The sequence below is a fragment of the Equus quagga genome, chromosome 7 (genome assembly GCF_021613505.1).
Source record: "Equus quagga isolate Etosha38 chromosome 7, UCLA_HA_Equagga_1.0, whole genome shotgun sequence".
NCBI classification, from domain to species: Eukaryota; Metazoa; Chordata; class Mammalia; order Perissodactyla; family Equidae; genus Equus; species Equus quagga.
Window position 1 is genome coordinate 127,896,609 of NC_060273.1, and position 16,258 is coordinate 127,912,866.

Genomic DNA, 16,258 nt, shown 5'->3' on the forward strand with positions numbered 1-16,258 from the left:
AACCAGGGCTTCTGAAGCAGAGTGCACTGAACTTAACTGCTAGGCCACTGGGGCTGGCCCCCAAATAATTTTTAAAAGGAGATTTGAACTATGGGAACACTGGAACATTTAATCAAAGAAAATCCCAGAGGTTTAAGACTCTTTCTTTAAGCATGAAAAAGATCATTTTGGCCCAAAACATTTATGGGATGTTGTTGCCAACTGGACTGTTTCCACCACAGAACCGTAGTGTGGCTTTTGCATAATGTAATTCTGAATAAGATTATATCACGATATGCCCATGATGGCTACAGACGGCAACTTTCTTCCCCTCTTTGTACTCTTCTCCCAAGTCACTTAATGGTGTTAATTTATTCTTCTAGCTTAAATATAGATATTTACACACTATAGAATATCTGTAAAATGAAGGAATTCAGAGTACGGTTTCTTACTTTAAATCTTTCATACCAAGTTTTAGGAGTAACTGTATGATTGACGCCTGGTAGACTTCATTTTCTTTCCATTGAAAAATGGTCACATACAACATCCGGTTTCTTGCAGTTTGCCAGTCTCTCATCATCCTTGATCACACAAAACATGTTGATGGAGTTCAATGCCCTCGGGGGTAAATAACTTTTTAATTGTTCTTGGTAGTAAATTATTCTGATAGAAATTGGCCAGTAGGTTTAATTGCTTATGGCTTTTCTCAAAAAAAGCTTTCATACTCAGGAGTTGCAATGATTTGATAAAAGCCTTATTTAATATTACTTATCAAGGCAAAAGGGCTCCAGGTGACCAGGGAGATACAGCAGGACGCTTACTGAAGGCTGAAAGAACCCACACTGGCTGCCGTCGCTGGGCGCCCCAGCTCTAGAGGCATGTGAAAAGCACACTGCTGAGGCGAGGAGGCCCAGCGCCTGCAGCTGTGAGACATCACTGAAGGGGACAAGTTACCTGTCCAGGCATATCTAGAAATACATGTCCCTATGGCTCTCCTCGCAGCAAGTGTGTCGTGGGGAACAGGGTTCCTAGTCTACACTGCATATTAGCCTATGTTGAGCCCAAAGCACTGCACCGGAATTTGCTATAACTCATTCATATCTTAGGATAAGTTGCCTCTGAAGAGATTTGAACTTAATAGCCTTTTTTCTGTAACTGACTTTATTTGAAGTCACATCTTGATGCCTTCGATACTTTCATTTTTATCCTTCCTGAACTTTTTTTTTGAGCAAGATTAGCCCTGAGCCAACATCTGCTGCCAATCCTCCTGTTTTTGCTGAGGAAGACTGGCCCTGAGCTATCATCCGTGCCCATCTTCCTCTATTTTATGTGGGATGCCTACCACAGCTTGGCTTGCCAAGCAGTGCCATGTCCACACCCGGGATCCAAACCGGCGAACCCTGGGCCGCCGAAGCAGAATGTGCGAACTTAACCGCTGCGCCACGGGGCCAGCCCCTGAACACTTTTATTGACCAGCAGTTTCTCTAGCACATCTCAACACAGGAGACTCAAGTCTAGTTTTAACCTGGAATGAAGAGCTCAAGACAGTCTCAACTGGAAGCTGAGCGCTGGTCGGCCCTTACAGGGTAAAGTTGAAGATGCTGTGGGATAAAACGGAGGGGTTTTAAAGCAAAGCTCTCGGCCATGTAGGAGTCGTCACCTTGGATAATTTCCTGTCTAACCCCTTTTCTCGTGCTTTGATTGGTAATGTTTGTAGAACTGTGAAGATTAAAATCCGATTCTGTAATTCTCCCTTTCACATTGTAACTTTCTTATTCCTCTACTTTCAATGTTCTGATTAAGAATGTTGATACACAGAGAGTCAGACCACACATTGCCCACAGGCTTTCCAACTCAACACTCAACAGAGGGAATTCAGATGGTGTTGAGATAAGGAAGAGAGGCATTTTAGAAAGACACACGTGCAGGTGGAAAGGCATGAGATGAGCATGTAAAATGGAGATACTGGGGGTCCAGGCTTGGAAAGAAGACCAAAGGCTGCCCAGAGAAAGCCTTGTAGCGCTGGTGCATGCTTTCCTTAACCAGCGTGGAGGCAGGACGTCCAAAACTCTACTGAATGGCTTGGCCATCAAAATTATTGATAGGGAGGAACTTGAAATCAGGAAGATGCATAATGGCTTGAGTATATGGAGTCATTCACAGCAACAGCCAAGCGCAGAGGAGGCGGCAGGAGTGAGAGAAAGCAGGAGGAGGCGCCTGTGATTAGAGGATGGACCCATATGAACTCCGCAGGAGAATTAACGGGTCATCAGTCTGTTAGAGGTTAAGCAGTCTGCAAATACCCAAGTTCAAAGATGAGAGCACACAACTGGTGAGCAAGAGGATCTTGTGAACGGGCAAGTTTATTAGTGGAGAGGTCTGGAGAAAAGGTCAACAGTGAAGAACAAAGTTTCCGGTGAGCAACAAAGCTGTGGGGTCTCTGGAAAGATACCGGTATCCATGTACTAACTTGGCAGAGGGACAGAGTGCTTGGGAGATACGGTTAAACTTCGTTATCAATTAGTACCTGTCAGAATGTGATGGAATGCTGGTATTTTTGCACCAAAGAATTTTAAACCTTTCCCAGACAGCTTCTTGTAGCAAAGGCTTCATGAGGTTTTCAACCAGCTTATAGACCTCAGCAAGGTCAGGATGAACGACAGAGTCGCAAAGGACTAAGGACTTCTAGGTAGGTGTAGATTTCCAGGAGAGGTGTTCACCTGTGTTAGTGAAGATGGCTAACCCAATAAAGAGGTCATCCACTAAGCCCACTGCAAGCCAGCTGCACCGTGATTTTCACGAGGCTGAACTAGGTACTAGATTCTTCTGATGAACTATGATGTACTAAGCGGGTAGAGATGCAAACTGGAGCCCTTACTCAGGACTGGGCAGCATCTGGGACGCAAGTCCCTTAGAGCACGCGTGTCTCTGTGTGCAGGGGTGGCATCGAGTCAGCATCAGGTGAGGGCATCTCCCGGGCTCTCGTTAAGCTAGTCCTGTGTTTCGGTGGAAAGCCAATCATCTCCCCCAATTCAGATGATCACAAACTGACTGCTAAATGACAGGCATTTAAAGACCTTCCAATTTTGGAGGTCATCATTTCCAAACTATGTGGGCAGTTACGCAGACACAAATAAGGCTGTTACTAGCACAAGTAAAGTTGCCATTAAAATATCTCAGTACAAACAGTGGTCGGGAAGAGACAGAAGCAGAGGGGTGGATAGTTTCTGAATCCTGCTCAACATGTTATAACAAATGCACAACTTGCCATGCTCCTTCTGTCTGAAATGAAGTGACAGTATTACCACCAATGCTAGTGTAAACAAACGAAATTAAGTTAACTCAATAAATATCTTTTATTAAAGAAAAAAAGGAGTATCGTTAAGCACCAAAACTGTATGTTGTTACATTGCATGTACAAGAAGAGAAAGGTGATTGCAACACTTGGTGAACAAGTACTTAACTCTGAAGTCATGAGTGTAAAACATGAAATACAAAGCAAGACAAATTACAATGCAGAAAAGTTGCACTAAAGGGCAAAAGGCAACTGTCAAAACAATTGGAGATTTCAGAGTATTGCTATAAATGCCTGCCTAGTTTTTTCTTTGCACTTTTAATACTTTAGAATGTTAACTGAGCATATTAAGTATTGTAAATTTGCAAGAGTTGGCATTTACAATACACTGTGCACACTGTCCAACTGACGTCTCGGTGGTAAAGCCATCCTCACCAGCCAAGCAGTGTGCCAGTTAGTGTCTGCTTCTACCATTATAACATTGCACAAAGCTGGTAAATGGTGAGTCAGTTTGCCATTAAAAGTTTCATTTAACCAGAAAGGCTAAAAAACATGTCAGTTTCATTAGCCCTAATGGGCTTTATTATTCATGCAAAATGATCTGCAGCCTTCGATTTTTCATAAACTATATATTACGGTCTCACACTTGGCAAGACATACAGTACAATGAGAAATTCAATGAGACAGTGGGGATTCTGTCCAAGTCGAAGAAGTCAGAAGCCACCTATGGGCTGTATTGTCTACCCCTCTTGGTTCACAAATGAAGGGAAAAAGCCATCTTGTGATTATGGAGACTTCTTAAAACCAACATAATTAGTACTGGGAAAAGCTGGAATAACTTGTTACACTCTTTGATAGTTAACCATAGAACATGCAAGTTAAAAAAAAAACAAAAACCAAAACTTCCCTTGTTAAAATTGAACTCTAAACCAACACCCATACCTTTTGCATACACCTAAAGATCCCTTTCCAGGGTCTTTCCTTTCCATCCTTAACTCCCCAAATTGCGCCACACTTGGTTATACCTGACTTGAAAAGAAACAAACTTCCCCCTAACCCTCAAAACAAATAGCTGCTTTGAGATTCAGTGTGAAATAACATTGATAAAATATTTAATGTCAACCTCAGAGGTATTTTCTGTACATGCACCTTACAGCGGCATAATTAACATGTTTGCAGAAGGGGAGAAACATTTATAAATTTGGAATTCAATCAACTAAATTCCTCAAAATACCAAGCTGTACATTTACCATGGGCAGAACAGAAAATTTTAGAATGAACACGTCTTCGAAATAATGGGCAAACATTTCACACACACACACACACACACACGCAATCCAGACTCCCTCTCACCTTTAAAAAACCTCTGTTTACATATATGATAGTTTAGGCAGCAATATAAACTCATTTTGTAGGAAAAACTTTTAAATTAGACTATATTTACAGGATAAAAAATACCATTGCTTCATTTTACAAAGCTTAATTGAGCAGAGGCTCTTCCTCATGTGCTTTAACTACAGAGCGCTCTGCGGGAGAGTTCAGGGATAGCTACTGAAGGCTCAGGAGCCGGAAGAAACGCAACGTGCTCCAAAAGTAAGGTGCTTCAACTCGCTTACCTCTCTTCCATCTGAGATAAATCTTGTCGGTCAATCCTCTAGCTAGTACTAAGCACAGTTCTTCCATGCTAAGCAATAAATGGGAATAAAGTCTGTTTAAAATGCACGTTTAACTTTATCATTTAAATTCAGTGCAGGAATTAGATAAAACTTGTTAAGTTTTCTGCTTTCACTATCAAATGGCTGCATGTTAACAATGCATCTGCCATGGTTTTTAAATGTTTTACAGCTGTTCAAAAAGATTCTTTACAAATAACCCGGTAATATATATGAAATTTCAACTCCCTGATAAGGCCTTTAAGGACCCATTAGTACTTTACAGGTTGGTATCTGATGTTGAGTGCATAACAATTAAATTATAAGGCAAAAAACACCCTTGTATTTAGTGAAAGAAAAAAACTTCACCTAGGCTAAAAGCAGTGACTTAAATTCATACACATACTCAATGAATGTAGTTAAAAACTGGAGTCTAAGGGAATGCATAAAATTAAATTGTATACTGGTCCCGTTCCAAACAGAGGGGATGCTGCCCATTAATTTTGGCTCCACTGATATAGTAAGAGTTTTAATTCTTTAGTATCTGCTATGGCCAAAGTATGCTTTACAGGTGAACACATTTTATGACATCAAGTGGTCAGGCCATATGTTACCATGTATTGCTACACCCTGCAGCTTTGTAGAAACAAGGATTTTCCCCTCATTATACAGAGTACATGACAGGGCTGAGAATTTTCTACGGTTTCATGTCATGAGAAAATCCCCACATTCCCACTGTGGAAATACTACAGCTGATCGACTGTTACAGCTGTGCCTTGGAGCCCGTTTAGAAATGCATTTTATAGAAATGTGCCAGTTCCACAATGAAGAATTAAGGAATGATTGTTTTTATGCTGCTCACGAACTCCATAAGCTGATAAAATATCCACCGAGTAAGCAAGGTGGAAATCCTCGAGCCAGGCCTTTCCTCACTGCACCCTCCGGTGCCACGGGGAGTGTACGTCACTAACCACACCTTTTCTAAACAGGCCACACTGGTTATATATACATAATGTTGGTCGCATTAGTAGGGGAAATACTGAAAATTGACAGTCAAGTGAGCAGTAACATTAACCTCAAAACATCCCCAAGTCATCATCTACTTGTTTCCCGATTTTCAATATATTGCTGTTGAGACTAGACTGGTCAATTCACCTCTGAATTGACTCAACATCAGCAAGCAGCTGTTTGTGGATCTTAACACAGAAATGATACAATAACAGAAATAGAACTGTCAAATATTTTAAACCATATAAATAGTACAGGCAAGACTGGAACTGGAAACATGATCATCTGGAAGTACCATGATAAGTAAATATATACAAATTTAATACTAAGGCCAAATACTAAGACCAAAGATGCTCATTTTCTTAGGGACAAGAAAAAAAAAATTTAGCCATGTTTACATATAATTTTTGGTTCTGAAACTGCTTTAAAATTAACAAGAGGATTCAATTGGTAATCCCATCTTGACGGACAAGTGGACCGTAGTTATTTGAAATTTTAATATTATTTGCGAGAACTGCGCAGCTGATGACCTGCAGCTAAATAAAGTGTAATTTTGTGGAAGCAGGAACCTGAATCTTGAGGAAGAGAACAGGTGTGCTGGAGAACGTTATTTGCCAGAGAATGAGCACAGTGGCTGCCAACGAGGCTGTCCTTTCACCTACTCACTCTCAAGTGTGGGATAACCGCCACGGAGCGCTACAAAGGGACGTGCTGAGAGCCGTGAATGCGCCCTACAAGGGTCTCTAGGGCTCTCAGGAAGACAGACCACAGGACCCTTGTATAAGTGAGCCTGTCTTTAACATGGAATCCCAGCTGTAAGATTAAATGGGTAGTAATTCCCTCAACACAGGAAAGTCCCCATGCCTTTGTTGTTAATTTAACACTAGATTCTCCAGTATTTTTCTAAATGTCAGTAAGTGAAAACAAAAACCAAAAACAACTTATGTAATGAACAAGCATCCAAAGGCATAAAACTAATACATGATTTTTGCTAAAAAAACTTTTTTCAGACGTATTAACAATCAAACCAATCATTCTTTGGGTTAAAAGGCATACTTCAATGCTTTACTGAAGGTGTACAGGGGAAAAAAATCTACCCCCCCACCCCCATCACGGGGTGAAGATTTCTAATCTTCCCAGACAAGATGTGGGAATAATGCTAGAATACAACCAAGGTATCGTGAAAATGGTGTGCAAAAGCTCCTAGTCTCATCTATAAACATATTACCAACATTTAAGCAGAAAGATTTTGTTTTATATAACCTATTGCCAAAAAACTTTCCCCATAATTATTTTAAAGGAAATAACATTTTAAAGTGATAAAGGGGCGACCATTTCTTTTTTTCTCCAGGAACACCGATTCATATACTTTGGAGGGCTTTTACTCTGGGACTGCTTCTGGGTCCAGGCCAGAGAACCGCCTCATAAGAAAGAAAGTTCTTTTTGGTGCTTCAGTCCTTAACTCCTTTCTCATAAAGGCCAGCATCTGTCTCAAGCAGAATTACACTCGACAGCACACTGTAAACTGAGTTCCACATATCTACCTTCATTCAAGCCTACAACAGTCCTGCTGAGAATTCATGATGTCTCCATTCATATAAAGGCATCCTTCAGGACTCCATTACAGCAAAATCAGCACCTAGAGCTACACACACGTTGAAAAACTTAGTGACAATAACAAAGGCTCTCTCCCAAAATCCCACTCACAGCATGTGGAGATAGTGAAACGCCAGGCAAGCAGGCTTTTCTGCCTGTCTGCGTTCTGCATGCAGCCGTGCGCCGCATAACAAGGCTTCGGTCGACGACAGGCCGCGCACAGGACAGTGGTCCCCTAAGTTTAGCGCCACACAGCCTAGGTGGGAGTAGGCTGCACACTCTATGATGTTCACACAATGAGCAAATTGCCTAATAACACATTTCTCAGAACGCATACCTGTCGTTAAGTGCCACACAACTGCACACGGCACACTTTTTTCACTGTGGAGCATAAAAATAAAACTTAAAATGGTGCATGTTAAAAAGACTTAAGATCTGCATCCCTATTACTGAATCCTGATTTTGATTCTCAATAGGAAAGTCATGTCAAGTTACAGTAATCAAGCAATAGTTCAAACAAAAAGACTAAAGATAATTTGAAATATTATCAAATTACAAAGTATTGCTTCTCATAAACAAAGCTGCACATAAAATTCAAACTATTATAAATTCACAATTATGAAGAGCTAAGCATGGAAATTTGTACTTCGAAACCTTACAAAGTGTTAAGAGTGTGTGGTCTTCTAAAAATACGCCATGTTAAATGTATTGTGTTGTGGTAAACACATTAATAGGTGTATCTCCATGGTTATGTATCTTTTCAGATGTTGTCAAACATCTTTATGAAAATTCCTTTGGAGATGAGTAATGTGGAAATTTTCAGAGCCTTTCCATCTGATTTTCTTTCAATTCCTGTCCTATAGCTATCATGATAAACTTCTTTTTCGGAGTGTCGCACTACTTTATAGAAGCTGATATGGAAGCAGCTCTGTATTTAAGCAGATGACTTATTCAGTGCACTGAAAGATGGGTTTCAAAGCAGTCCCGATACAGCTCACAGTAGATCTGTCAACCCAGTGTTCTTCCAACTCACAGCAACCCCGAGCTCTACTGGCCACTACAAGGATGTAAATGCGTGGACAGGAGGGGAAGGTGCTTCAAAAGCCAGGAATCTCCGGAAGGCCTTTTCTTCACTGCTGTCAGGAACATTGCACATCTAAAACTCACGGTCTATTGGAATGACTGGAAAAGCGATCACTTGCCAATTGTGCTTCCTTTTTTCACACCACTGATCCCATACACTTGGGATCTAATGAAATCCAACTGAGGAACAAAGTGCTTAAAATTTTGTTTTCCGAAAGAATAAAAACCAATCTTCAACTGTAGGTATCTTTTTCTTTCTGTTGGGTCACCTGTTTACAAACAAAACAATACAGTGTATTAGAAAAAGGTGACCTATTAGATAGTGTGTAGGTATGCTTCCTCACCCCCTCTGCAAGATCCAGGTCAACACTGATGGTTTTTTTCTTCTAAGTGGCCATTATACAGATGGTGTACAGCAGACATGTTTTTTAAAAAAGGATATGCTTCTACTCTTTTTTTCTTTAAAGTTTTTTTTTTTTTAAGATTTTATTTTTTCCCTTTTTCTCCCCAAAGCCCCCCAGTACATAGTTGTATATTCTTCGCTGTGGGTCCTTCTAGTTGTGGCATGTGGGACGCTGCCTCAGCGTGCTTTGATGAGTGGTGCCATGTCCGCGCCCAGGATTCGAACCAACGAAACACTGGTCGCCTGCAGCAGAGGGCACGAACTTAACCACCTGGCCACGGGGCCAGCCCCTGCTTCTACTCTTAAAGCAATAAAAATGAAAACAAAATAATCTGAATATGGATTTTGAACACTGTTTAAAAAGTTGTATATTAGATTCGCTTTGACTTTCATTCCTTTTTGCTCTAACATGTATGTCAAAACTATATACTAAAAAGGAAAATACAAACTAAAATATTTGCCTCATAAACTCCCAGTATGCTAAGTACTATTAAAGAGTATCTCTAAAATTCACTAGAGTCAGTGTTTGTTACAGTGACATTTAGAGGTCAGGATTAGTACTAGTCTTTAAATGAACACTTTACCAGGACTTTTTAAAATTGAAAATAGCTGTGTTTGAGATCTAAGAGCTTACTCAGGGCACAGGAACATATATATAAAAACCAATCTGCCAGACAAAAGCTGACACACACATGAATAAAGTACTGACTTATTTCATTACAGTTCTGCATTACCTAATACATGTGGCTACTGAGCACTTGAAGCGTGGCTAGTGTGGCTGAGAAACTGAATTTTTCATTTGATTTAAATTAAATGAAGCAATATAAAAATCTGTCCATTAAATACAATTTTATTGTTTTAGTAGGACATTTCACTTTAACCACTGAATACTTAGCGTACAAATTGAGATGTGCTACTAGTAAGTGTAAAACACCCACTGGATTTTAAAGATTCAGTACCAAAAAAATACATAAACTACATTGTGAATTTTTTATACTGATATGTTGAAAGACTCTATTTTGGATATATCACGTAAAATAAAGTATTACTAAAATCAATTTCACCTGTTCCTTTTAACCGTTTTTAGTGTGACTTTTGGAACTTTTACAATTACACCTGTGACTCACAATGTATCTCTAGTGTATGGCGTCATTATAGTTACTTCCAAGTTTAAGAAGGACCCCAGAGGAAATAAATTAGAAACTCAAGAAAAAGATATATAATTACTTGTATTTCCTTATGTTTAGAAATCCCCTTCAAGGATATTATTACCTATGACTATCTCTGAGAAGAGTTTTTAGAGGAAGATTAGGCAGAACAAGGACCTTCACTTCTAATTTCATGACGTTTTGAGAAATTAGTTCTTCAAAAAACAAAAGTATGGGATTACATTAATGATTTAAAATCTCTAAGAAAGAAACCGATTAATAATAGGCAGTACAAATATAGCCTTTTCAGCCAATCGTAGAGAAGTATCTAAAAGTTCAGGGCCTTTAAAAATGATTTCCCAAGACCACACATAAAGCAGCGACACACAGCTCCTTCTCACTGCCTGCTCAGTGGGTGGGGAACACAACTACAGCCGTGTGCTTCATAACGCCTTTTGGTCAACGACAGACCCCACATACGACAGTGGGTCCGTAAGACTAGTACCCTAGAGCCCAGGTGTGTAGTAGGCTGCAGCATCTAGGTTTGTGTAAGTGCACTCTATGATGTTCACACAACAACAAAATCCCCTAACAACACATTTCTCAGAGCGTAGCCCCGTCGTTAAGCGGCGTCTAAGTACAGTCTGTGGTCTGCTTCCGGTGTAGGGTACATTCAGTCTTTTAAAAGCGACTTTGCAACATTCCAAGCTCATAAATTTTCTGGGAGTATTTCACCATTTCTCTCCACATTATACTACATACACCAGCCATAAACGATCACCCCAAAAAAGAAAAGTTTTAGGCAATTTTCAAAGTGGTATTCATCATTGACCATATTCTTAACATCTGATAGATGGCTAAACGAGCGGCCAAAAGCTATAAATAACATCCAGCCACTTGAATATACAAAATGCTGTTGCAATATCATGTGTTGGGCAGGATCTGGTGGGATGGGAGAAGACAAGCAGGGATGGGGTCATGTACCCTGGCTGGGCCATTGCAAGCAGGGATAACAAAAGGACTAAACACCCAATGAAGTGAAGGCCCAGCTGTGGGATTAACCAATCAGTACTAAGATGGTAGTTTTAGGCATAGGCTTAGCAGCTCAGCAGCTCACTGAGAAGCCACAAGCAAAAGGACACAAGAAAATAGGCAGCAAGCACTGTAAAGTGGGAGACGACTCAGTGTGGAAAAGATTCCCAGTCAGACACACCTGAGTCTCTAGACGCATTCACACACTGAGTAGACATACTAATATCTTTACATTCCTCTACAAAGCATAGTGTACTATGTACAAGCACAAATGGCTTAAAATTATTTTAGAATCCAAAAACACTAGGTCATACAAAGTAACTGATAATTAGAGTCTCTCTAAGTAACAGGAAAAAAGGATACCAAAAGCCCAAGACCCATGGCAGGACACTGGTGCTGTCGACTGTTGGCTGAAGCACATTAAAGGTAACACACAACCACGGATCAAGAGGAATGCGATTTTTCACTCTTTTTGTTAAGCCACTGACGGGTGCAGACACTGATGGCGGGGTGGGGCTGGGAGTGTAGTACAGGAACACTTTCCTGATGGACCAAGCCCAGAAGGAAAAGGTAAAACTGCTTTTAGAAATATTTTATTTGATATATCCAAAATAGCATCTTTCGACATATAATCAATATAAAAAATTAACGACATAACTTGCATTTTTTTGTATTAAGTCTCCCAAATCCAGACGTGCGCCCGTGCACGCATCACGTCTATTCAGTCAGCTCCTCGGGAGCGACGGCCAGGAATCTTCATTTTTAATCAGCTCCCCCAGTAATTCTAACGATAGGCATGTTTAAGAATTACTGTGCTAGTGAATAAGTTTATTATGCCTTTACCTACTTCCTCCAGGACTAGAGTCTTCCCATTTTTGGTGAATGTTCGGAAGCCCCCAGAAACATATTCCATCAAAAAAACATAATAACTAATAGAATATATTTTGCACAAATTGTAACATTTCAGTTATGATCATTACCAATCCTGTATCCTATTTAATCTATAGAATGTGTTATCTTTACTGATTCTATATATTTAGCATAATTTGTGCCACATTACTCTACCATTAGCTTATTAAAATGTAGTGGAGTACAACTCTCTGTTACCTTAGGAAAATGCCAAATGCGTAACCAATAGCCACAGGGGTACTCAGTAAGATATGTACACAATTTTTATATATTTATTATGTTAGCTGCAATTTTATCTAGACCATGCAGTAACTATGATAAGCCTTAAAATGATAAACCTTAGTTTTAAAGGCTTAGAAAGCTAAATAATCAAACAATACAACAATTTTTTTAGACTGATCTTAAAAACTTCCTTTGTGGGCAGCTAATGAGACATCAAAATTCAATATGCATTTTAACAGTTTGTAACCAAAATAGAAAAAGCCTTTCCTTTTTTAAAAAGTAGAATAAGACCGTCCCTTTACTAGAGTAAGACTGTCCTCTGTACTTGGGATATAGTTGTACTGCAGAAATTTTTAATGAGCAGGATATAAAAAACACAGCGTTTACATAGCAGTATCTTTGGAAAGTGCTTTTCTGTTAAGCTCCTTGAAACTACACAAGTAAAACCTGAAGTTTACAAATTTATGATCCATGCTATAACTGAGCTGTATAATAAATAATAAGCCTCAGACTCAAAACAGAACAGACTTCATCATCCACTATAAAACTGTATCGCTGAATGCTACCAAAAAAAGGAAGCCATACTTGTTAGTTTTCCCAGTCCGTGCAAGGCACAGCCTCCTCTTCATCCTCTGACTCAGGGGATGCTTCTTTGATTCTTCTGAGAGCTTCATGGATGCTCCGTGTTAGAGGGTCTGTGTCGGGCAGGAGCGTGAAGGATTCTCTTAAAACTTCCTTCTGTACCTTCTTCAATTTCACCCCTTTCCTTATTTGTGCCAAGATATTATTACTGTCATCTTCATCAGGAAAAGGAGGCAGAGTTCGCTGTTCAACCTTTTTCAGATGAAAACTACCACGCTTCAAGGAAGCTAGCACCTCATCCATGGGGGAGCTCACTTTAGAAAAACGAGAGAGAACAATTACAGTTAGGATGGCACTTCGAGTCAAAGTGTAGACCTGTAGACTTTAGGACAGTAATAGCCCAGGACACTGAAAACACCATCTACAAAATGGACCATGAAGCGTAAACAGAAGGTTGCCAGAGGACAGGAGAGCTTCACTATGCTTGTTTTAAAAAAAAAATCCCAAGACTCAAATTCCATGTCAGCTATTATTAGCATTTCTCTCATTTGCATGTGAGAGAGGTGAGCACTCGGCGGGCTAGGAGGGAGTCTTCAGTAAAACCATGGGTGAGACTCCCAGAGGATTCCCAAAACGCACCAGCCAACCTAAATTCAGATAGACATTGGGTTACACTCTTAATTTTAAAAAGTTAGATTGTGGTTCATTGTGGTGATTGTGCCATATTTTTCATCTTCTTGTTTCACATATGAAACTCTACTCAGGTTATAGTAGGAAATAGTTTACAGGATGGTGTCTTGGATTAAAAGGTAACATGCAAATTGTTTTACAGAATGTTTTCCCTATGGAAGCTAAAGTTCCTTAAGGGACAGGATTATTCTATCCTTTTCAAAAATAGCTGTATGAAGGCATATCTGACATTAATAAACTATACATATTACTCCTTCTTTTTTGCTTCTTTATACAAAGGGAATATCAAGGTCCTCGAAAATGTGACCAAATTTTCCACGGTCCTACTGATGTCATCCTAGTGTGACAGGCCTGACCAGACGGCTTACCTTTCTGATGTGAATACCTTTCTTGTATTTCCCAAGTTTAAAATCAGGTTTTCTTTCCATTACAAAAGGAGCCACCTACTATGTATTACCAAACAGATCCAGTATCACTTAAATGTTTTTAAAAACATGTCTAAGAGCTCAAGATGATACACATTTCTTGACGTGGGTTGGTAAGAATTCTGCCCCGCTGCAACCTTGAAAACATGTTTGCTATCATATAATGTCCAAAAATAAAATAATGTTTTAAGCTTTGTAAGGTCCTATGAAATAAAAAGTCCTCTGATTATGCCTCAGTTTATTCAACAGACGAACAGGAAAATATCTCTGTAACTTACCTCTCCTCCTCTGCAAACCTTCCGCAGTCTTTTTGAGCTTCTTCCTGGCACTGACCAGCTGGCTGCTGTCAAAGAGGTGTGCTGAGGGGGCACTTGCAGACTTCGGGATCCTCTTCTCATTTCCCTCCATTCTAGGCAGACCTTTCTCCAGTGTCTCTAGGGTGTTGTCCTTAGCAACTGGCAGAGGTGGTGGCGGTGGGGGAGGGGGAGGAGGTGGCGGTGGGGGAGGCGGTGTTGGAGGGAGAGGTGGTGGGAGTGGATCTATGGGAGCAGAACCTGGTTCAAGGTCAATGTTATTCAAAAGCGGAAGAGATCCAGTAGGAGGCAGTTCAGAGGTAAGACCACTGAGAGGTAATGAAGTGGCTTCAAGTTGTGCTAACGAAGTATCTTCAAGCTGTGGGAGGCTTTGGGGCTCTGTTGTCTGCGATGGCCCAAGCTTGGCGCCTCGTTCCTCCGCCTCTTCCGTCTTCTCTTCTACCGGCAGCGCTCCTGGCAGAGAGTCGCACTGGTCCTCGCAGGGCCCAGGACTGGCTGTGCTGCTGCTTCTCGCATGAGCCAGGCGCAATCTGGTTGATTTAAGTATAACTTGGCCAGGGTACCTCTAAAAAATCAGAAGTTACTATAACTGGTTAAATTATATTAAAACAGCTTATGAACAAATGGTTATTTATTTTCTCCCTCAAATGCAAGATGTTGTTTTGGAGCTTTTGTGATTTTCAGGGAAAATTCTTTAATAAAGTTATAGAGAAAACCAGAATACCAAAGCATAATACCTTTCCAATTTATCACCAAGCTCTATTATTTGCTTATAATTATACCCTGTATCCACTCTGTCCCCTCTTATCCACTTAAGAAATCACTGTTTAAAATTACATGATTTAAAAAAGATCTTTAATGAATAAAATTACTAATTTAGATGGGAAGATAATAATAGCAATGTAAAATACAAAAACTAAATGATGTCAAACAATGTTCTTTTTAAAAGGCTGCTTGACATTTAAAAAAGTTCTGAAAACAATATATGCATTTTATGTTAGAAGAAAAGGGAATTCAACGTTCTGGAGTACTGATACACAGAACTCTTGTTCTGTATCTTTTACTACAGTAAAACCTAGCATCAACACGCTCAGTAGACAACATTTACTTGAGACAAGACTGATCCTCGTGTTAAGGCCCCCCCCCACTATAATACTAAGAGGACTTGATCAAAGGCTTCCTTCCTCTATTAGGTGACCGCTCAGCACAGACAGTGGAAGTAAGGCTCCTTGCGCAATTGAACAACTAGAACCATTCAGCTTAAGCACAGATTCAAGGAAATGTTTAGCTGCTGTGTTATCAGTGTCCAGTGTCATGGGTTAGCCTGGCAAGAGGACAGCTGAAGCATTTCTCATGTACATTGATCCACCTTCTAATTTTGCCACTGGTCATCTCCCTAGATTATTACCATGCTGATGTATGTGGAATTAATAACAAGTTGATGCTTGAAAGGGATAGTCAGTTATGAACTAATTTTATAAAACTCAAGAGGAATCCAGGCTTCCCAGAGGCCCTGACCATTCCTCTTATACCACTGAAGTGGTAGGCCAAGGGTCACAAGAATATTAATTCTGGAAACAACCAGAGGAAAAGGAGCCATGCAATCAAAACATTAATAAAAAAATTTAAAAGGATTGCCATGATTATAATTATTTTCTAAATAACAAACAGAAAGGCAAGTTTTTCTCAAAGAAATCTTACAAGAGCAGTGTGGATGTAGCTCTGTTTAAAAAGCAGTGAAAATCAATAAATTGACCACACTTTTATTACCTGTTTGAAAGTTCGAAGTCTATCCAGTGTTCTCTGTCTTTCTTGGCTAACCCAGGCACTTTTTCTTTCTTCTTCATCATGTAATCTTTCTCTCTTCTGGTAAAAAAAATAGTAATTCCATTATGATGTGTCCCATTTATTTTTAACATT

General features: G+C 39.9%; 1 protein-coding gene across 2 annotated transcripts in view; it reads right to left on the reverse strand.

Annotated features, from left to right (window-relative positions):
- Positions 1–3,311: 3,311 nt before the first annotated feature.
- Positions 3,312–16,258, reverse strand: part of JMY (junction mediating and regulatory protein, p53 cofactor) — a 103,992-nt gene continuing 91,045 nt past the window's right edge. The window contains exons 8-11 of one of the 2 annotated variants that reach the window (XM_046665836.1): positions 16,109–16,204; positions 14,303–14,903; positions 12,913–13,223; positions 3,312–8,882 (exon numbers count right to left, since the gene is read on the reverse strand). In XM_046665836.1, coding sequence (XP_046521792.1) covers positions 12,916–13,223; positions 14,303–14,903; positions 16,109–16,204 — 1,005 coding nt within the window. In that variant the 3' untranslated portion in view covers positions 3,312–8,882; positions 12,913–12,915. Of the gene's footprint in view, positions 8,883–9,874; positions 11,740–12,912; positions 13,224–14,302; positions 14,904–16,108; positions 16,205–16,258 lie in introns of those variants that run through there. The other variant, XM_046665837.1, reaches the window with a different exon arrangement.